The following is a 24,292-nucleotide window of genomic DNA, read 5'->3' as shown; positions in this document are numbered from 1 at the left end:
GAAAATAGCGATGGCAGCTACAAACAACAAGATAGTTTGAATCTCGAAACCAAGTATTACGGGTCCCATTTTGCTAGTTGCTGTTTAATATGCCATATGGAACTTTCTAAATTTGAATTTGTAAAATTTGCTTGGGCTGACGCCCAATATTCACCAATTAAGTTCAAAGATGATCACCAACTAGACGATCGTGTCAAGTACATTAACATGCCTAGGGATGTTAGAGACTGGAATCAGTTACACTACACTACTCGATCAATTCTCATGTTTTAGTGTAAAGCAAACATTGCACATTTTATGCGTCAGCTTGCCTTCCTCATTTTTACGTTTAACAATAAACCAGCAAAAATAATGTATGGATAAAAAATTTAGTCACTTTTTTAATTAAGGTTCTGACAAAAAAGTATAGGATTTCCGGAGATAATATAAAGAAAACAGCTGGATTTCCAAACCAGTCCATATCGCCAGACTTTCAAAGCATTGTTAGGATATTAAAAAAAAGCAAATCTGATAATACTGGATTTCAAGACAGAATGGGAAAGACAGTCTAGAATTCCAAACCACTTTATGACAATGGAATAGTTTATGACAAAACATGTCGAAAAGGAAACAGTCCGGATTTCTGGGATAAAAAGGGTAAGGGAGAAAGTATTTTCCAAACTTAAGTCTTAAAAAACAAAATCAAAACAAAACAAACCAAAAACAAACAAACAAACAAACAAAACAAAAAAAACCACCCACGCGTGTTCATAAGATCGAGCAGAAAAACATTTTCCCTTTTTTTCGATTTTTTCCTGTTTTAAAGTAATTATCCAGTAAAATCATGAAAAAGTCCAAAAATCATTCAAAAAATCATTCAGAAAAAAAAATCATTTTATTTTGTCGTCGAGATCATTACCTAACTGGGGGGTTTACACCCCAGCTAGGTACTCTAATGCTATCCGATTCCGCTTTCTTTCTTCTTTCTGGCAACAAAACTTCAAAATGCTTCTCCTCCTACATGTAACGCCCTACAATTACGTAACTTGCACATATGAATCGGCTATATCCAGTGCCCATAGGGTGCAAATAAAATTGGGATCAAAGGTCATTAAAGGGGCATTTTTGGTATTGAACTAAATATCTTCAAAATGCTTCTTCTGCCACATATTACATAGCACAATGATGTCACTTGTACATTATGCATCGGCTACACCACACTCCTATAACTTGCACCCAGAATTGGGGTCAAAGGTCATTAAGGGGGTAAAATCTTACAATTGCATTATCTGGACATCTGTAAGGGGTACGGGGCTTAAACTTGGTGACAACAAACTTAATGATCAAGGGAACATTTTGGAACACTTTGCAGGGGTCAGGTCAAAGGTTAACTGGGGTCAAATCTTATAATTTCATTTGCTGGATATAATTATGTAAGGGGTATGGAGCTCAAACTCAGTGACAACATATCTCATGACCATGGGAACATTTTGCAGGGGTCAGATCAAAGGTCATGCAGAGGTCAAATTTTCAAAATGCATTTTCTGGACATCTGTAACGGGTACGGGGCTCAAACTCCATGACAACAAACTTAATGATCAGGGGAACATTTTTAAACACTGTGCAGGGGGAAGGTCAAAGGTTATCTGGGGTCAAATCTTACACTTTCATTTTTGGACATCTGTAAGAGGTACGGAACTCAAACTTGGTGACAACAAACCTCAAGACCAGGGGAACATTAAGGAACATCATGCAGGGGTCAGGTCAAATGTCATCTGGGGTTAAATCTTAGAATTGTATTATCTGGACATATGTAACTCGTGTGGGGCTCAAACTCAGTGACAACAAACCTCATGACTAGGGGAACATTTTTGGAACATTTTGCAGGGACAGATAAAACACCAACATGCACCAGCTAGGTTTGTGGTCTATGACCACCATTTGCCACTAGTTTTGTTCTGTATCATTTTGGTTATGTAAAGTCAACATAGACTACATAATGGTGTACGTGCGCTAACTATTATCGCTAATGATAGCTCCAAAGTCGTCCAATCTTACTGTAAAATAGTTATGAATTTTTACAAAAATCCCACCATCAGAATGAGTCATTTGTCATCATAATGAGTTTATGTCTTATTAATTAATCTCACAGCGACATTTTCAGGTTAGAAAATGTCATTTTTCTTGGTAGTGGGGGGGGGGGGGGTCATTTACGACCCTTATTCACGAATCGTTATATATGATCTACTCTTAATATTCATATATTCCTTTATGAATAGGATGCTTTTTTTTAATGCTTCATTTTAAAAATATTTCATTGAAGACATTCCTAACACTCGCCTATTTCAAAAAAAAAGTAATCAGGTTCTCCACTCCAAGCCATTAAATTAGCGTTATTCTATTTTATTATAAATACACTTTATAAAAACGTTTCGTTTTGGCGTATACTGTTGTGAGTCCCGTGGAGATGACGAGCCATCCACCATTATTTGTGAAAATTGGTAATCAATTAAACCATTGATGAAAACATTGAGTTTCACTTTGGTTGAGAGACCCATCTCCTCTAACATCAAACCTGTCAAATGAATCACGGTCAACCACTTGTGTCAGAAAGGGACCAGGAGAGTGCAAGAGACCGGTCACTCCTTTAAAGGAAATCGGCTTGGAATCATCTGGCTTCTTGAAGGTAAAGCGATGGAGTAGATGGGTGAAGAATATGTAGAGTTCCATTTTGGCAAGATGTTCTCCAATACATATGCGACGACCTGGGAAGTAGATCAGAAGTTATGTAAATATGATTAATGATCCGAAAGAGATGATTTGCAAATAAAATTCAACATGTAAGTGACTATTACAATTTGGTCATGTCCGATTGTATTCACCTAACATAACATTAATAGGTTAAGTCTGTTCCACAGATCTTGGTCCGTAGGCTAAAACATCTACGGTGTCCATTCTGAACGTTGAAAACTGTTTGTAAACTAGTTGCTGTACGCATTTAGTTTAATTAAATTTTTGAAAACCGACTAATCTCATTCTTTCTCGCTGTTTTGTTTTTGTTATTGCCATTTCTTTTTTAATCAGGAAAGCGGTATAGTGGGGTGCAGCCAGCCAAAAGGTTTTTTTTAAATAGAAAACAGCCACAACACCTATGAGAGTGCTTCTTGGTCGATGGGCCGGGGGAGGGTGATGATTCTGAATATTTTACACGTACTTTATCAAAATGGTCAAATCTGGCATTAAGGCGTAACGCAAGGGTCATGTGGTTATTATGTCGTCGATTGTGGATAAAATTATGGTTAAAAACTGAAACTGCTAATATATATCTACGAAATGTTTTTCAACTCTTTATTCAAGTCTTTATTAAGTCGGAAAAAGAATAGTTTGCACTATCTAGAATGCTTTAGAGGATAAAGAGTATAATTATCTTTTCCCTTTGTGTCCATTAAGATCCGGGGATAGGCTCCATCTGCAAAAGTATATACCAGCCAGGCGCTACTGTAGGCAAATTATCTAACCTTAAAATATCCTTACCTGTAGAGAATGGAATCAGTTCTTCCCGTTCTCGCAGATATCCATTTTGATCCAGAAACCTATCCGGATTAAATTCATCCGGATTCTTCCAGGTATCCGGATCATGATGGACTGCCCAAAGATTGGACACAACCACACTTCCTTTAGGAATGTCGTATCCTTCAATGGTCGTGTCATCTCCACAAGAATGGCTTATCCCAAGAGGTGCGACAGAGCCGATCCGCTGGATTTCAAGAAGCACTGCTGAAGTGAACGGTAACTTATCTTTATCCGATAGTCTAGATTTTGTTTAATTTGTTTCATAAGTCGGGTAGATGTACATACAAATGGAAAAGAACGTAAGAGAAAAATTACTAATGCAAACCCTAGTCCCTTTAGTCCCTTTTTACGAGGTAACCACTGACATGTGGATAAGGAAATACATGTCTATATGTGACCATCCATCTCAAACCACTCGTAAAGTCGGCAAATTGAATTTCGAGTTACAGTCCAAAATGTGCATAAAGCTTGTATTCATGGGAGCACGGTGGCCGAGCGGAACGGGCTAGGACTCATAATCGGAAGGTTGCGGGTTCGAGCCCCGGCGACGCCATCGTGTTGTGCCCTTGAGTAAGGCACTTTATCTCGATTATTCCTCTCCACCCAGGTGTGAAATGGGGAGCTGTTATGAATACTGTCCATTGAGCGCCACCCAAAGGTATGAGCATGCCTTGGGCATTGTATGGCAGCTGACATATTCTAACGACGGCGGAGTAAATGTAAAGCGCTTTGGTACATGTTCACATGTGAAAGGCGCTGTATAATAATAATAATAATATAATACACAGATTTAGAGAGCGCTTTTTAAATGAAGAAACAAAGCGCTATGGAAAAAAAAAAATGCAAGAGGGAGGAAACATTAGGTGAAAAGGTGAGTTTTTAGGTTCTTTTTGAAAGTTTGGACATTGGGAGAGTCACGAATGTGGGAAGGCAAGCCATTCCATAGAACAGGGGCAATGATGGAAAATGCTCTGTCACCAGCCAACTTGTGGGATCTTGGAATGGAAAGACAAGTGGCAGCAGTAGAGCGCAAAGAGTACCCAGAATGACGGGTGTGAAGGATGGAGGACAGGTATTCAGGTGTAGATGAAGCAAGAACCTTATAAACATGGACGAGAGTGCGGAACTGGACACGTTTAGCAACTGTAAGCCAATGCAGACTATGAAGCAAAGGAGAAGTATGCGTATATTTTGGTTCTCTGAAAATGAGTCTGGCGCACTTGTTCTGGAGAAGCTGTAGGCGGGTGAGGTTTTTCTGGGAGATGCCATTAAGCAAGGAGGAGCAGTAATCAATCTTGGACAGGACAAGAGTCCTAACCGCATTGGTACACGCATCAAAGCTTAGGAATCGCCTAATCCTCCAAATATTACCAATCTGCCAGTTCAAAGTTTTGGACAAATGTGCAACATAACTGGACATCTTCATGTCATGGTCAAAAATGACCCTAAATTCTTTATGGATGAAGATACAGAGATCTCCAACCCATCCAAATAAAGGGTGAGATGCTTGAGATTAATGTAGTGATAATCAGAAGAGGCAGTAAAAACTCAGTCTTCGCCATATTGAGCTTGAGCTTGTTACTGGTGAGCCAAGTTTGTAGCTCATGGATGCAGTTGGAAAGTTTGAACAAGGCACAAGCTGCATCACCCGGGATGGCAGGATTAAAGGTGATAATCAGCTGAACATCATCAGCATAGAGGTGATATTGGAGGCCATGATTACGAATAATGTTCCCGATGGCATGAGTGTAATAGGTGAACAATATCGGGCCAATGACCGATCCCTGGGGGACACCATAAGGCAGATGAACCTTATCAGAATAGCATCCCTTCACAAAGACCTGACTACTGCGATTTTCAAGGTAGGACTGGAACACTCTATGGGCATCACCAATGATGCCAAATTCTTGGCTCAGCCGCTGCAACAGAATACGGTGATCCACCGTATCAAATGCAGCAGTCAAGTCCAGTAACACCACAAAGACAGCCCTGTTGTCATCAATAGCTCTGAGGATGGTATTATGAACAGCCAAGAGTGCTGTCTCGGTGCTGTGAGCAGCCCGATACGCTGACTGCAAAGGCTCAGCCAGTTTATTGCACTCAACATACTCGGTGAGCTGAACACTGACAACCTTCTCAATCAGTTTACCAACAAAGGCCAGATTGGAGACAGGCCGGTAGTCCGAGAGCTGCTGTTTGTCAAGGGACACCTTTTTTAGTATAAATACCAACATTTATAATGTATACCTACTAATTGTCATACAAGTTTCTAATTTCAGTCCAGTCATATACCAATCTTTAATCCTATTGTTGAAGAGGATAATAAGCTTATTATAGTAAATAGCTTTAGTCTTTGTTTGCTCTGGCTAAATCCTGTTCAAGCGGTGGGTTAACCAACAGTAAGAGGACATTCCTGAACCTCGTTGACTTGGGGATGATTTGAAGTGACCGCCAATTATGACCATTTGATATTTAATACCAGCAATGTAGAAAAAGAGATATGTTGTAGCACCAAAATAATTTACCTTTTTACTGAAGGAGCAAAGTTTAACAAGCCATAACTCCACTTCTGGATACCGTTTGAAGTCAAATGATATATCATTGTAAAGCTTATGATATATATTTTCTAAACATGGAAGAAAACAAAATTGACCAGGGGCCGCCTTTACGAGCGTTTCGATGTGGATGGTCACATATTGAATTCCAACATGGTTAAAGGCGTATGGGTAATTGTGTGAAAAATTGAGAACCTAGTTAAGAATTCAGTTAAGTTTCAGAGGGCTGAGCTTCCATGCCATCTTCAGAGCAACTAAACAAAGAAGATGTTGTGTCTTTTATCTTCGTTGGGCGGGAAAACCCTTCTTGTATATTCAAACACGACGGCATTCTGTACACACCAAAATCAGCAGTCGCTGGTACAGTACCAAGATTTTGGACATGCATTCTCACCAAGTGGTCTGAAAGGAAGTTCACGGAAGCTTAGCATATCAACTCTACTCCAGGCAATTTCAATATGAAGACCTGAGCGCAAGAAGACCGTAAGTCCACTTGGCCCCTCAACATGTATACACTAATGTTGCGTATAGTTTGGTAATGTTTTATACATATTCAGAGGCCAAAATATATCTTTCACAACCTTTCATGATGTTTTCAACCTGGAACCTGTATTAAACATTACAAAACCCTGAGAAACTATACGTAACTTTAGTGTATACATGTTGAGGAACCAAGTGAAGTTACGGTCTTCTTGCGCTCAGGTCTTCATATGGACAAATGAATGGACATTCCTCATGAATATAATGTGGTATTCAACATGTTCAAAATGCCCCAGACAAAGTTAAATAACCCCTTATTGACTTTTTTACACTTCCTGTGAGTCATACTTGACATACCCTCTTGGCACTTCCTATCCATCGCTTTGACAGTTCCCTTAGTATATATTAGGCACAACATTCTCGCTTGAGTGGCATTTGAAAAGGTCGTATTCTGACTACTTTAAGCTTATTGATAGCTATTGTTTCAACGCATCTATTTGGGCTCACGGGCGACTCTTGTCTCACCTTGGAAGTCGATGACGACCCACAACTGAATCTATCTCCTGCTGAATCCGTTTCTGGATGTCCTGATATGCCATCATATATAAAACTGACCATCGGAGGGTAGTTGCAGATGTCTCCGTACCAGCTCCAAATAGATTCATCACAGTTACAGGCATGTTTTGGATGTTCACATGTGACTCACGTCCAACTTCTTGATTTGATTCCATTTCATTAAAATAAACATCGATGTAATCGTTCGGATTGTCTGGATCGCGAGATGATTCGCGTTGCTTAATAAAGCCGTTGATGAACTTTATCAAGTTAGAAATATTACTCCGTATACGTTGGTACTTGCTTATGTGTAGATATTTCATAATTGGGAAAAAGAGCAGCACACCACCTGTGCCTATTAATTGCCCGTTTTCATGAAACAGGTTGATCAGATATTTGAATTTAGAATCGGAGTATCCATAACGCTTGCCAAACACAACTGAGCAGATGATGTTCGATGTTGCGTTGGTGAAAAGAGAACTCAAGTCGAATAATGTATGTTTAAGACTGGTCATCTCTTCTGTCAAATACTCTGCCTCTTCTGCTATGCATACTTCGAAGCTTCTTTTACCTACACCAAAGCTTCGTAAACTAGTGAGTGTGAAGCGTTTTTGCTGTTTCCATACTTCACCAGAAGAAAATCCAAGTCCTATAAACAAATGTAAACGAAATATGATATGTGTCATGATCTGATCTATGGGGGCCAAAGGAGGCATTTTTAAAAAATTGAGTTACTGTAATTATTACATATTATACATACAATAGGATATCATTTACTGAAAATACCAAAGGTCTAGCTTACTTGTTTCTAAAGTTATGAAGTTTTTTGATGTCTATTTTCTTATGTATTTTATTGTTTTTTGCTCCATATATCTCAGTTTCAAATTTGCCGCCTTTGGCCCCCATGGACCAGATCGTGTCACATATATCATTCGGTTGTCATCATGGTCATGCCATTTGATTGAATTATATTGCGTGCTTGTCGATTCGTATGTTTGTCAGACTGTTGACGTTAGATGAAACTTTTATTATAGGACCTACTTTAGGTGCAGTGGCACACATCATATCCAGCATTACAGAGACGAAACTGTGAGCTACACATGCAGGTGTTTTTTCCGAAAATTTAACAGAAGGTTTAAAAGGTTACACGCTCATAGCACAAATGCACAAAGGGCGCTGCATTTAACCCGGCTGTGTACTCTAGACGCTGTTTCTTTCGCGAAATTGAGTTTTTTTGATATGTATGTACTTTGTTATGATTTTTTTTTATAAATACAAGGAAAGAAAATCAAGATTTGTAAACTCCAGCTGTACTATTCTATGGATTTTATTTCACTATTTCTCTTAGTGGTCAAATGGCCCCGTTTTAGCTGATAAAATGTGAGTTTTTCAAGTTCTTTCCCCCGATTTAAATATCAAGTTATGAATGGATTTCGCTCAAACTTCTCAAGGTGCTGTGGATTTATCTGATGTTCACGTAATGTAAGGTAGAAAAAACGAGAACAGCAACATTCTCCTGTGAGATTGCATGAAAGTGCAAAATGTGACCACTTTAAACTTCAACGGCCATTATTTCAATGTTCATTTTTAAATGACGATTTAGGTATTACATGATAAATCAATAAATACAGCACCTATAAGCAAGCAATTATGCTCATCGTAAAAAGCATGATCGACTCAAGAAACCGTTTTCTCATTTTTGTATATTTTGGTCTATTTCCGATTTTAGGCATCATTTTGTGCAAAAAGTTCATTTTGATGCCTTATATTATCAATATCTCAAAAAATATGGCCAATATAAAAAAAAATAAAATAAAAATAAAATGGCTTTTGGAGTCTTAAGATTAAGAATAAGAAAAACAATTTTGGAAAGAGTGTTTTTTTAGTTATGATGAACCAAAAAAGAAATGCTAAATTTTTTTGTGTGTGATTTTCTTCATAATTGTTGCTTTTACACCAAATATGTATTTATATTGGGATTTATTGATGTCGTGCTTTTATAAATAATACTTTTATAATGCGTGAATAATTAGTTATGGCACTTTTACTACATGCATGTCTGAGAGTACACAGCTACTTTAATATCATATTATTGCTAATTAAATTCAGACTTCTTTAAAAAACCAAGCTCGGCTAGACCGGGTCCTCGTGCACCAGAGGCGAGTACATTACCCACTGCGCAATGCGCTTATTACCTCAACCTTACCTTCTCCTAATCCAAGATCCTCCAATGTTTGGTTCACCGGTCTATCACTTATACGCGGATTCATGAATGCCTGCTTAATAATGTGACATTTATTGAGAACTACAACCACCTTCCCACCAATTCTCATGCTAAAGACTGGTCCGTACTGCGTAGCCATTTTGGCAAACAGTTGGTGAGGATGAAGTCCAGTTCGGTAGAGAGATACTACAAGTTTTGGTAGATATCCAACCAATGGCCATCCCCAGGGGCCAGGAGGCAGGTTCTTGGGTTTCTGCAACCACCATGTGACAATAGCGATGCCAGCTACACATAGCAAGATAGTTTGAATTTCGAAACCAAGTATTACGGACTCCATTTTACTAGTTGTTGTGAACGGCTTGCTATACATGTAAATGCCAAAATGCAAGTAAAAACATTAATGTAAGTTGCTTACATACTGAAAACATGTAACTCAATTAGCTTGGGTTGACATTAAGTTTAAAGATGATCACCAACTAGACGATCGTGTCAAGTACATTGGCAGGTATATACAGGGCTCACAAAAATAAGTCCCTTACAAACATTTGGGTATAATCCAAACACTACTCAATCCATTCTCTTGTTTTAATGTGGACTAAAGACTGATAACTTACGCAAAAAGTGAGCGGGTTTTCATGGAAAACAATTAAATGAAGCCATTTATGAAACTAAGTATAAACAAAAGTGGCACTTTTTATGCACCAACTTACTCTCCCTTTTACTTTTAATATATAAATAGTTAAACAGCAATGTATTTCAAATCCCGTGAACCTTTAAGGTTATTAAGGTTATGATAAAAAAAAAGTATTGGGTTGTTTATGGAGATAACACAACGAAATTATTTGGATTTCAAAACCATTTTAGGGCCAAACTTTCAAAGTATAATGTATGACAAATAAGTCTGACAATAAGTATGACGTGTCCCCCACTTCGGTAAAATTACCCATTTTTGTTCTTTTCAACCTCTTTTTATCAATTTTTGGCCAGTTGCCCCCCACACACATTTCAAGCTTGATTGGCGCTAATGATTTTAGGACAGAATGCCAAAGTTTAGAATTCCAAACCCCTATATAAGACGAGGGAATAGCTTATGGCAAAACATGTCGAAAAGATCTGAATCTCCAAATAAACCCCCTTTAATAAGGTAAGAGTGTATAGTTATAAAAAGTCTGCTTCTGTGACAAAAAGGAGAGATTTCCAAACCCCTCTAGGGTCAAAACCGATAAATCGGGCAGTACTTGGAATTGAAAATATCGGCAAAAATAAAGTATCTCTAAACTACCCCTTTTTATTCATAAATCAAAGCCTTTCTAAGTTTCTTCCTTGAAAATATGACGATCAAATCTTGTGAACTTTTATTTTTACATCAATTTCAATTAAACCCATATGTTTAAGGGAAACATGCGTTACCATTAGATTGGAATGAGTACTGCAAGTTCTTTTGTTGATAATGCATTGACTAATTGTTTTTGCATAAAACAATGCAATATCGTCTTTTAGTTCAAAAAGAAAATTTTGTTCAAGGGGAATTGATTGCCTGAAAAAAAGTTCAAAAAGAATTGAAAATTTAGATGAAACTTACAATTAGGATACTTTTCTGTAATGCCTCTTTCCTAAGTACTGATAAAGGCACGGTGACGTTATAAGAAAACAATACACAGGTAATCGGGGGCAGTTTTAGTAAATTTTAATAGGGTTTTGAAATTAATGGTAACGTATGTTTCTCTCACGTAGGTTACATATGAACTTCAAAATGCCCTACAAGTATGTTGGAAATGCGTTAATGAAATAATATTAATAAAGGTAAGGCCCTGGGGTAATCATTTTATCACTAAAATGAGCGCAAAGGATGGATCTACGATTAGCTTAGGTCGTTTCGTTTGGGCGTATATGGTCGAATCCAACCAAAAGTGTCCACGGGCCAAAAATAAAAGTCCGAAATAAAAATGTCTGCACAATTTTTTCCTTTTGCCCATTGATTGATGACATATTGGCCTTATAGGAACCAAAAGTGCCATTACTAATCTTGAAAAATAAATCCAGGACGTGTGATAGTAAATGTGATATCAAAACCCAATGTTACCTACGAATACCACTAGGATGCTTTCACTATCGCAATACTAATCAACCTAAAAGAAATGGAATATTCCCATTAACGCTTTTTTTTCGTGTAATGTAGACCACAGGGTGTCAGGAAAATGCTAGCTCAACCAGAAAATATGTGTTTTTATTTTTATAACGCGATCAATATGATCTTAGTCAATTTATGCTAGTTTATTTTTGAAAATGAAGTTTATGTCAGTTTCTGTATTTTATTTATCAAATGAGTATGAATCAATTTACACATTGTATTAGAACGAGTAGGATATATGTTTTCAAAAATATTAGGAATTATACGCATACACCTAACGCTTTATACAATGAAAAGGTGAAGAAACCCGGGTATTCGTAGGTAACATGAGCGATTTAACAATATCTATATTGAGTTTAGAGGTTTAAATTTTGCTATTGTGGTAATGAATTAATAAAATGGTAGTTTTTAGATCTCTTTCAGATGGTATGTCCAAATGAATAAATGCTATTACCTTAGATCGAAAAATTTTGATGCTTTTAGCAAGATTTTGACCACTTCATTTTGATATACAAGTGGTTAATCAGCAATTTTACATAATAAATAATTGTCGAATGAATCCGTATATGGGTAATAATAGTGTCCTGGGGTACCGCTTAAAGTTTTTGACAATTAATTTCCATTGGTAGAGACACTTCATTACACATGTCGTGTATTATGCTGTATTCGTAAGTAACATTTCAGTATTTGTAGGTAAGAATTAGACTTTTGGTGCATATCGCAATCAAAACTTCATTTTATAAAGCACTTTGAATGTATTATTTTCTTTATGTGCATTTATTGATACTTTAGACCCTATCATGTATTAATAATGTCGGTTCACAGCGGTTGAAAGAGGATTGAAGTAAGAAACAAAGGCACTAAAGTGACTTTAATTTGCTTAATTGCACACAAATCGATTAAAACCGTTATTGCAGACATGTGAAGTCCATCTTGGAGTCAGTTACGTCTTGTGGCCTTTCGTTTGAGGGCAACTACAATTAGCTTTATACCAGGGTCCATCAATGTGTTGTCTAGATCATGAGACAATGAGAACAGTCGTTTTTCCATGGTATTCGTAGGTAACCTTAGCGAAAACGTCAAAAGTTACCTTCGAATAAATCAATTTGGACACAAATTACTCAGAAACCAGAAGGTCGGTAAACATTTAAAATGAAGCACACATGACAGTTGACAAATCCAAGTATTTATCCCCCTAATAATGTATTCGGAGGTAATGCATATTTTTTACCAAACATACCTTTGTGCCATTTAGAATTTCTGGCAGCTAAAAACAATAATAAAGATGTCCGAATGCAATGCATTTCAGTATTGGACATATCAAAGCTTGTATCAATTGCGCATTTATTAGTGATTTCCATTTTTTAAAGATATATGCTATGAAAAATTGTATTCGTAGGTAATGTAAAAAATACCACTCAAAAAATTATCACAAAAATTCATAATTATGTACAAATATGTGAAAAAATTGAACAGGCAATCTTTGAATACACACCTTTCAGGAAATCAATTTAGATTCAATCCAATGACTTCTTTTCATAACTGATTTATATGTTTTTAAAAATACTTTAAGAAATATTTTGAAAAAATGGGTAAAAATAGCATGTTTTGGGGTCTCTTTTTCACAGAAGGGGGTCTTATTATATATGGCGCGAAGCGTATGATCAAGGCGAATAAACACAATACAAAAACGAATGCCAATTGATTAATACTTTTAAGTTATGTACACTTTTCGTTGGATTCGACCATATGCGTGCGGTTTTTTTGTGACGGATAACAAATCTTAGGGGGATTGGTACACCGCCCCCCTTACGTGTTCATTTTCCCTCGTTTTTAAAGAGATTATCCAACAAAATCATCGAAAAAGTCCAAAAATAATTTGAAAACTCGTTCAGAAATTCAAATTCATCTTATTTTGTTGCGATCATTTTTTTGTTCTGTATCATTTTGGTGATGTAAAGTCTCACTATTGCCGCTAAATATAAATCCAAGGTCGTCAGACCTTACGGTAAATAGTTTGCACCATCTATCATCATAATAAGTCATTTATCAGCTGAATAAATTATTGGTCGTTACGACTATTAAAAAGATCCTTCTGTATTTCTGATTTTTTTTCTCCAAACATTTTCTTTGATAATAGGAATCGGGGTTTTGTCTTATCAATTGCAATGGTGAATTAAGATTCGTTTTTAAATAAATAGAGGTATCTCACAGAGACCCTTTTCAGGTTAGCCCTGTTAAAAGTAAACATGACATAGGCCAATCGGAAATGCGGATCAGAACTGTACATATCACATTATGTTATTTGGGTTTATATCTTTTATACGTGGTAAGAGACAAGAAACAGAAGTTTTGGCATCTATCCAACGAGTGACAAATTGCAGCCTATCGAAAATATTTTTGTTTGTAACACACTGTATTGAACTTTGGTGTAAACCAAAATACACCGAAAGAGTGACTTAAACGAAAAGTGGATCTAAATCTGCATATTCATGGGAAGAATTGCTGACCATGAGACATTAATGAAACAAATCAAAGCGTAACAGTAACTTGCTGGTACTTAAAGTTATGGGGAAAATACCAGCTACCAGCACACTAGCTTCCAGTTCGGGATTGACACCAGTATTGCGTACCCCAACCATTTGTCATTCAAATGAGTATATCTTTGTGGAATAAAATCGCATTGTGCCGAATTAGGTATCAAAATACGCAGAATAAATTTTTCCATCTATCACAACTTTATTTAGCAATTTAGATTTAGTGTCTTTAAGATATCAATTTTGTTTTAAGTGTTCGGATACTTTTGTGGCGCATAAATGATTCGGCCAATAGACCAGGCGAAAACCAATAGTGCTTGAGGACTAATTAAAGTGTGCCTTTGTATGCTTTAAGAATTTTAATAAAAGCACAGGTTTTAGTTGGTGGAAGGTTGAAAACAAACATAAACAAAGCATTACAATGCATTTTTTTAAAATAATTTTTAGAAGTTCACTATGTATAATAATAACAATCATAGGAAATCCTGTAAAATATCCTACCACTTTGCGTGTAGGGGCGCGGTGGGCTGACGTTTTTATAATTTTCTCGATCTCTTTTTCTTTCAAATATATCACGCCATAGGACAATAATCTATTTATTCTCGATGAGGTTTTTTTTAAACCGGCACGCTAAACAATACATTTTATATATACGCTCAAATACTAGAAATACCACTTTCACACAACTTCTAAGCTGGGGCGCATAATGTAAATCATAGATAACAAATTGTGTTCTATTTGGAGCTATATGCTTAATGAACCAAATAAATCAAACATCGAAAGAGATTAATCGAGCTAATGTTAATTAAAAAGTTCAAAAAGTTGCTAAAAATCAGGGATGATCATGATCATGCTTTATAACATGGTACAAATTGTACAAATTCCACTATCATGTGTTTTAATAATAAGTAGATTCAAATTACAGCACTACAACGTCCGGTTGATATTGTTATCTTCTCTATTCGCCGTCGTAGTGTGACATCAAAATCGATCGTTGCCAGGTCAACTGGTTCATGCTCTCTGTGTTCGGAACCACGATAAAAATGATCACAACATAAAGTCAATTGGTTGCTAACAGGTATGCAAACCAAGCATGAACAAGTTACTAAGGTATGACGTATGGCGCAATCGATACCATACTGTAGTTAATTTATACAGTGATTGATTTTCCTGAACAGTTACACACAGCCTTGCCTTTAAATCAGGCAATGGCCTGACGGTATTTTAATTTTAAAATAGGATATTTTTCCTGATGTTCAAACTAAAACAATGAATGCAGCAATTAATATTACCCATTGTTTCAATTATACTCGAAGTCTATGGCGTATATTATTCTCGTGCAAAAATATTCTTCACGATAACCGCACTTGCGATGGATTTATTGCATTTAGCTCTCGAGCCTATGGGATTTCGAGCTAAATGCATTAACTCCACTCAGTTCATTGTCATTATAAAAAGTCTGGCCACAACTCGCTTCCTAGGAGAGATACACACTCTGACCTTACCTTTTTTTACCCTACCACAATTGGTTTTCGGAAAAGAAAATCAATGTTATGATTCCCTAAAATACTTAATTAGTAGCAAATTACAAATATTAGAGCTTCAGTGCGAAGAATAGCAAAACATAATCACAGTAGAATAAAGACAGTGAAATCGTAGTTTCATGCTTGGATATTATTTGAATAGTTGTTCAAGCCATAGGCTAATGGATCAAGATTGGGCGAGTAGGCCTCTTATAATAAGTCTAGACTAGACTCCCCTAATAAAAGAGTTATTGTTTTTTATTTTGGTCACATAAATTATGAGCAAGCACTATCACAAAAGTTAATCCCTTAATTCACTAACATTTGATTTTTTCAGCCATATAGCTGGAATCCTAAGTCCAAATTCTATTTAAAATGTTTGGTTGGGAGGGGTAGGGTGGGTGGGACCGTGCATATGTCTTATTATGTCTTTGTTTTTTAAATAAACATTGTACATACTGACCATTCAGACAAAAACACAAAAATTAGGCTTTGTTTTCGTTCATATTTCCCAATTTATGCATAGGTTGCATAATACTTATTGATGGATTTTATAATGACTGTTCTCACAACTTGAGCTTTCGGCTTGCGGTCGCTAAGTCTTTTTCAAACTGATATTATTACACTTGTACAACAACCATTAAATTGTATATCTTAAGGCATCGGTCTAGCATTAGAATCAGCTTGTTGGTGAAATAGTATGCACTCTGAACGGTGGTCGCAGCTTCTTTTGTTATGCATAGTCGCGATAGCGGCTAGTAAATTTTCGCGGTCATTTGAAGGAGTACGTCAGTACAATACAGCGGGTATCAGTGGCATCGATTTTGTAGTAGGGGAAGCGGGTATGGTCTTAGCGCTGAGAATTTAGAAGCGGATTTTGATGGACACTGAGCTGGGAGAGTCATAGGACGTTCATATCATGTATTTTTCCACTAACAGAGACGAAACCGAGATGCTGGGACAGTCTAAGGTACACCTGACCGGATATAATATATTTTAGTTCTGATATCAGACGTATTTTACAATATAGTACCTTTCTTCTTGATTATATTGAAGTGAACCACGGCCTGTGGTTTTCATCAAGAGGGGTGGAGATGACGAGCTCAGCCATCATTAAACGTCATGTGTAGGAATTGGGGGATCAATTAAACCGTTAGTGAACATACAGTTCCAGTTTGAAGCAACAAAACTGTCAGGCTAGTCACGGTCCATCACTTCGGTCAAAAAGGGACCCGGAGAGTGAACGAGACCGGTCATCCCTTTAAAGGAAATCGGCTTAGGATCATTTGTCTTCTTGAAGGTGAAGCGATGGAGTAGATGAGTGAAGCATATGTAGAGTTCCATTTTGGCAAGTTGTTCTCCAGGACATATTCGACGGCCTGGGAAGTAGAACAGAAAGTATGTAAAATAATATATGTTAATGGACCCGAAAGTAAAATTGTTTCGTCCTTGGATGGAATTCGGTCGCTTAGCCAAAACGAAGATGTCCATTCTCACCTTTGAAACCGATGCTTGTAAATTAGTTGCTATACGCATTTATTTCAATTTCTTTTCCTTTTTAAATCTAGAAAACGGGCTTTGGGTGCAGCCTGCCCCCCCCCAAAAAAAACTTCTTAAAAACATTGATACCCATAAAACGTTTAATTGAGAGTGGTTCTTGGTAAATGAATGGGGCGGCGGATGATGATTCCGAATAGTGTATTACAAACCCTCAAACCTAGCCCGATTTAAAGAAATAATTACTTGCTCATTATGTTAAGGTAAGTCATAAAAGAACAGTTTGCACTATCTAGAATGCTTGTTTACAGGCAACATATGGCAAAATCTTAAATTCCCGTATATCACTATTGACTATGACGTTTTATTTAACCTTGTGTTACCCTTTCATGCCATATTTGAGAATTTTTGACACCTTTTATGAAAGCATAAAAAGCGGAAATAGCATTTAACCACTCAGAAACCTTTTATTACACTCTGTATATACCCTCTCTAGACTTGCCATCTCAAGACCCCAACTAGAAGGTTGCTGGAAGAATAGGTGACGTTTTGAACAATAATGATGTTGCATGGTATATGATATATAAGACGAGAGATGCACGACAGCGGTTAAAAACAATACCTTTACTCTCATCCTTAAACACTTCAATTGAAACAAATATATTAATCATAATCATAATATAAGTATACCAAATTTTAATCAAATTAAATCCTACATTTTACAAGGAATTACCTATGGCTTAGAATCAATCAGTCCTGTTGTTGCTATATGCACCTTCGGTTGGTTTAATCGAGTACGAGTATCGCGTCGACACGCACGCGCTAAAGTATGTGATATTACACGACTAAGAACCAATAAGATTGCACGATTGCCCAAGTGTTTACGAATCATGGTTATTGACAATGTCCAAGAGTAGCTTTAAATATTTTAAAAGTATGACGTCATAATCGACATTCGGAAAAGTGAACTGAAAGGATGGTAAATGTGGTAGAGCATGAAGAGTATCAATCTCTCTGAAATTACGAATTAGACTCTGTGCACCATTTCGACCCTAATTTATCAAACATTATACACTTCTCTCCCCGCGTCGTACATGAAACGGTGATAAGCCCCAGCAGCAACAGTACCAGCCAGGCGCCACTGTCGGCTTGTTGTTTAACTTTAAAACGTCCTTACCTATAGAAAATGGAATCAGTTCTTCCCTTTCTCGCAAACATCCATCTTTATCCAGAAACCTATCCGGATTAAATTCATCCGGATTCTTCCAGGTATCCGGATCATGATGGACTGCCCAAAGATTGGACACAACCACACTTCCTTTAGGAATGTTGTATCCTTCAATGGTTGTGTCATCTCCACAAGAATGGCTTATCCCAAGAGGTGCGACAGAGCCGATCCGCTGGATTTCAAGAAGCACTGCTGAAGTGAACGGCAACTTGTCCTTATCCGATAATCTGGATGTAGATGTACATTATAAAGAGAAACGAACGTAAAAGAAAAATTACTAATGCAAACTGGTAAAGTCTTGTTCATATGGATAGTTGCGTAAAAAATGAAACCTGAAAACCATTTCAGAGGGCTGAGCTTTCAGCTAGTTCTCAACCGAGTGCCATCTTCAGAGGAACTAAATAAACAAGATGTGCCTTTTATCGTGGTTGGGTGTATCCGGGAAAAAACCTTCATGTATACTACAACACAGCCAAAACTCTTTGGTGTGTTTGTACACACCAAAATCAGCAGTCGCTGAAAATGTGTAGCAAAACCAACATGACATTGACTGGGAGAGTACCAGATTTTCGATATGAACACAAAGTGGTCTGAAAGGAAGTTCATGGAAGCTTAGTGTATCAACTCTACTGCAGACAATTTTAATACGGACAAATGAGTGGACATTCCTCCTGAATGGAATATAGTATTCAAAATACCCCTGACAAAGTTAATTAACCTCACACAGAAAGTTCCGTTATTGCCCTCTTGACAGTTTTATAATGTATAAGGCACAACATCTAGCCTATTTATTTAGTTGCTTTGAAAATGACACTCGCTAGAGTACGGAAATCTCAGCTCTCTGAAAAGGTCTTATCTAGGGAAAGATTAAATCCTATTCATCCATGATTATTTATTCAGGCACCACTAGTTTGCGTCTGAAGGCACTGTCAATCAAACTATCGACGACCCTTGATTGGTTAATATCGCGTAAAAGGAAGCTCGATTCATTTGGTGCTGATCGGAGAAAAGGAATCGCAGAAAATGGCGAAAAATTACGCGCTTTTACCATGTTTACAAGTCAAAAAGCAACTTTTCTCGTCATTGTTGACATGGTGCTTTCAGAAAAACGTTTTCTACTATGAAGACTTAACTTTTGAGACAGTTTGTATATTTGAAGGTGAAAAATTACCCACAAGTCACCCTGTTTTACCTCCGCGTTCAGCAACTCATCATCAAGACACTTGTAAACAAACCGTGCCCGAGTTTGTTTGATAGATGACGTCAGACGCAAACTAGACTTTTTAATTTTGTCTTTGATTATAGCTATTGTTTCAACCCTTAAAGACTCCATTCAATTCGGGTTCACGGGCGGCTCTTGTCTCACCTTGGAAATCGATCACGACCAACAATTGAATCCATCTCATGCTGAACCCGTTTCTGGGTCTCTGGATATGCCATCATATATAAAACTGACCATCGGAGGGTAGTTGCAGTTGTCTCGGTACCAGCTCCAAATAGATTCATCATAGTAATAGGCATGTTTTGGATATTCAATTGTGACTCACGTCCAACTTCTTGATTTGATTCAATTTCATTCAAATAAAGATGGATATAATCGTTCGGATTTTCTGGATCGTGAGATGATTCGTGTTGCTTAACAACGCCATTGATGAACTTGGTCAATTTAGAAATATTACTCTGTAAATGTTTGTAGTTGCTCGGCTGTAGGTATTTCAAAACTGGGAAAAAGAGCAGTACACCACCTGCGCCGAATAACTGCATGTTTTGATCTAAAAGGTAGAGCAGATATTTGAAGTTAGAATCGGAGTATCCATAACGTTTGCCAAACACAACTGAGCAGATGATGTTGGATGTTGCGTTGTTGAAAAGAGAACGCAAATCGAATGATGTGTGTTTAAGATTGATCATCTCTTTTGTCAAATACTCTGCCTCTTCTGTTATGCATTGTTCGAAGCTTCTTTCACCTACACCAAAGCTTCGTAAACTAGTAAGTGTGAAGCGTCTTTGCTGTTTCCATACTTCACCAGAAGAAAATGTAATTCCTATAACAAAATATAAACGAAATATGATATAATATGCGGTTGTCATCATGGTCATACCATTTGGTTGAATATATATAATGTGGTTGTCCTTATGTATGTTTGTTAGACTGTCGTTCTATTAGATACAATTTTTATTACAGGACTTTATATGCCTTGGCACACATCACGACTATTCTCAGATGGCGATATATTGGCGACATACTAGTACTCTACTCAAAAATGTGAGCTTTAAGTGCATGCTTATTAAACAAGATTCGTTGTATATATCTGATCCAGAAAATGCGCTTCTTTGTAGTACGTTTAAGCAAACACTGTTGCCTTTGTCAAAACTTGATGTTGAGTGATTGCTACTGGCAGTCGAAGCTAGATGTTTCGCAAGTGCAGGTCGGATGTTGCCGGTTGATTTTTCATATGGGGGTTTCTTGATCCCTGGTGTAAAAACTCATCAAACATGTGAGATAATTGATATTGCATTTCATCTCTGTTAACCAAGAAACTAAAATTCAAGAAAGATCAATTGATAGACGACGTAAACAATGAAGTTATATCACACGCCCAAAATACACAATCCTGTCAACTCTCACACATTCGGGCACTTTTTCACGGGCTAATACCAAGGTAGTATAACTTAACTCCAAGGCAATAGCTTCTACATTTTTCAGGAAGTTAAAACAACAACAACAAAACAGCAGGTTATTTTACGTTGCGTGGACTTCAATCTAGAAGTCATACAGAGATAGGAATAAGCTAAAAAGACCGATGACAGCACAACAAGTTAAGGTATGGTCATACTATTTTATGTCAAAGGAGTAAGAGTATTGGTGTCCAGAGTCATGAAGAAGTACAATGTCTCAACTGTAATGAAGCCTCACAACACTCTCCGAAGGCAACGTGTGGGGCACGTTGGCGCAGCGGTACGGGCTCTGCCTTGTAATCAGTGGATTGCGAGTTCAAGCCCAGGGTGCCATCGTGTTGTGCTCTTGGGCAAGGCGCTTTACCTTACTTGCCTCTCTCTACCCAGGTGTGAAATGGGGAGCTGTTATGAAAATTGTCCATTGAGCGCCGCCCAAAGGTATTAGCATGCCTTGGGCATTGTATGGCAGCTGACATATTCTAACGACAGCGGAATAAATGTAAAGCGCTTTGGTACATGTGCACATGTGAAAGGCGCTGTTATGGGGGAAAACGGGGAGAAAATTTAGTACGTGGCTTGAGGAACACAGAAAGGAAGTGGAAAAGGTTAGTAGTACGACAGTGGTTACCAAAACAGGTAGAAAAAACAAACTATTCATAAGTCAGCCATAACTGATCATGTTGCTGAAAAAATCACATCATTGGATGGGGAGAGGCTGAAGTCAATGGAACAAGAACAATTCAAACGCTGGATAAAGTAGGCTATAGACAATACAATCTCACAATTAAAATCAGAAGTTTTTAAATTCAACCTCGGCTAGCTACGGCCGGGAATTGAGCCCGGGACCTCGTGCACCAGAAGCGAGTATCTTACCCACTATAGTCCGGACTCTTAATACTACCTCAACCTTACCTTTTTTTAATTCCAATATTTTCCAATGTTTGGTTCAGCGGTCTATCACTTATATGTGGATTCATGAACGCCTGCTTAACAATGTGATACTTATTGATAACTACTACCACCTTCCCACCAATTCTCATGCTGAAGACTGGACCGTACTGCGTAGCCAGTTTGGCAAATAGTTGGTGAGGATTAAGTCCAGTTCGGTAGAGAGCTACGACGAGGTTTGGTAGATATCCAACCAACGGCCATCCCCAGGGGCCAGGAGGCAGGTTCTTGGGTTTCTGCAACCACCATGTGAACATAGCGATGGCAGCTACACATAGCAAGATAGTTTGAATCTCGAAACCAAGTATTACGGGCTCCATTTTACTAGTCGTTGTGAACGGATTCCTATACATGTAAATGCCAAAAAGAACTTTAAATTTGAATTGCAAACCCGTGTACATATACATACAGCAGTCTTGTAACATTAATACAAGTTGGTTACATACTGAAAACATGTACTGTAAAAGTGGTTATTTCCGTGTGTGTAATTTTTCGCGTTTCGTTGATTTTTAATATTTCACTTGTTTTAAAATTCGAGATTTTGAGTCTAATTAAGTTCTTACATAGACCTATACATAAAAAGAACACGTGTTTTTATTTTCGCGGCAGCTGCATTGAGCACGAAAAGCGCGAAAATTTAATGTACCGCGAAAATTTCCACTTTTACAAGTAACTCAATTTGCTTGGGCTGACATTAAGTTCAAAGATGATCACCAACTAGACGATCGTGTCAAGTACACTAACAGGCATATACAGGGCTCACAAGAAATAAGTCCCTTGCAAACCTTTGGGTATAATACAAACACTACTTAATCAAATATCATGCAGAGGTCAAATTTTAGAAAATGCATTTCCTGAACATCTGTAAGGGGTACGGGGCTCAAACTCCGTGACAACAAGCTTAATGATCAGGGAAACATTTTGGAACACTGTGCAGGGGCAGGTCAAAGGTTATCTGGGATCAAATCTTAAAATTTCATTTTCTGGACATCTGTAAGAGGTACGGGGCTCAAACTTGGTGACAACAAACTTCAAGCCCAGGAGAACATTAAGGAACATCATGAATGGATCAGGTCAAAGGTCATCTGGGATCAAATCCTAGAAGTGTATTATCTGGACTTCTGTAACTTGTATGGGGCTCAAGATCGGTAACAACAAACCTCATGACCAGGGCAACATTTTTGGAACATTATGCAGGGGTTATTTACCTCCAAGACACCAACATGCCCCAGCTAGGTTTGTGGTCTATGACCACCATTTGCCACTAGTAGCATTTGATTTTGTCTTAACCCCATGTGATCAAATTATGTTGAATTTTAGCCTTATGATATTAAAAATAAAAATATGGCATACACAAGCATACACACTAAATTGTCATACACATTTAATTCTTGTTTCAAAATTCATTGTTTAATAGTGTAATGCATTACTATACCTGATTGACTTTTCATTATTGCATTATTATTACATGTACAGTGAAAACATTGCTCTACTCTGTCAGGCCCGTAGCCAACCCTAAGAGAATTGTAAGATTTTGAAAATTGAAGTCCCAATTGAAGGCATTTGGTGCACCATTTTTATATTATTATCAGGAATATATGCGTTTAATATATTATAGTAACGAGGCAAAGTAGCGCGGTTAAAAAAAAAGAAAAGAAAAGGAAGTTGTTTTATTTCATCACAAATAATATCAATTATTTTCTTATTTTCCAATGTTATCTCACTTTCTTCATCTCTGAATCTTTCAAATCTTTCTTGATCATCGTTTTGTGCACACCATAGGCGATAGGTCCTATACATTTTAAGCAAACTTCAAATCTAAATGAGACACAGAACCAAATTTCTCTGCTATTTATTGCATTATTGTAAGTCCTTATATTTTCCACATGGGCCCTACAGAAACTGGGCCGGGGGTGGCGGAACGATTGTGAAAGTAGGGGGGGGGCAGTCAGTGACGGATGAAGAAAATGTAAATGAAAACCAAAAATTCAACCAATTAGATGTAAATTAAAATTAAAAATGTAACCAATTAGATTTTAATTTAGACAATATTGACGGTGAAAAAAATCGGCTTTCTTCGACAACACAGAACAAATATTGTATACAATTTATTGATTTACTTGCAATATAATTTCTGAAATTTTCACACATTTATTGACAATTATTTTGATGGCAGTAACATAATTATCAAGATTTTTAGAACATTCTTGGAGCGTGTCATTTAAATAAGTTCATTAATTTTGAAAACATAATAGGCAACGTTCATTAAATATTTTATGCTAAACTTGGCACCGGTGTCACTGGTGACTGTTGACTGTCACTGTTGACCTTTGTTTCCAAAAGCAGTGAACCAAATCCCATGCATATTTTGTTCTATTATTGT

General features: G+C 37.2%; 2 protein-coding genes across 2 annotated transcripts; both read right to left on the bottom strand.

The window, feature by feature from the left end:
- Nucleotides 1-632: 632 nt before the first annotated feature.
- LOC140171541 (cytochrome P450 2J4-like) lies at nucleotides 633-9,729 on the bottom strand. The gene is made up of 4 exons (XM_072194810.1): nucleotides 9,349-9,729; nucleotides 7,113-7,791; nucleotides 3,514-3,791; nucleotides 633-2,744 (listed from the first exon to the last, which is right to left on the bottom strand). The coding sequence occupies exons 1-4, from the start codon at nucleotides 9,701-9,703 to the stop codon at nucleotides 2,485-2,487; spliced, it is 1,572 nt and encodes a 523-aa protein (XP_072050911.1). The 5' UTR covers nucleotides 9,704-9,729; the 3' UTR covers nucleotides 633-2,484.
- A 5,136-nt stretch (nucleotides 9,730-14,865) lies between these two features.
- On the bottom strand, nucleotides 14,866-22,243 carry LOC140170904 (cytochrome P450 2J4-like). Its single transcript, XM_072194105.1, has 5 exons — nucleotides 21,874-22,243; nucleotides 21,030-21,046; nucleotides 19,649-20,327; nucleotides 18,232-18,509; nucleotides 14,866-16,936 (listed from the first exon to the last, which is right to left on the bottom strand). The coding sequence occupies exons 1-5, from the start codon at nucleotides 22,227-22,229 to the stop codon at nucleotides 16,755-16,757; spliced, it is 1,512 nt and encodes a 503-aa protein (XP_072050206.1). The 5' UTR covers nucleotides 22,230-22,243; the 3' UTR covers nucleotides 14,866-16,754.
- Nucleotides 22,244-24,292: the final 2,049 nt, after the last annotated feature.

This window comes from Amphiura filiformis, chromosome 15 (assembly GCF_039555335.1).
Source record: "Amphiura filiformis chromosome 15, Afil_fr2py, whole genome shotgun sequence".
Taxonomy (NCBI): Eukaryota; Metazoa; Echinodermata; class Ophiuroidea; order Amphilepidida; family Amphiuridae; genus Amphiura; species Amphiura filiformis.
Note: the sequence above shows the minus strand (reverse complement) of the source record. Positions and strands in the feature narration are given on the sequence as shown.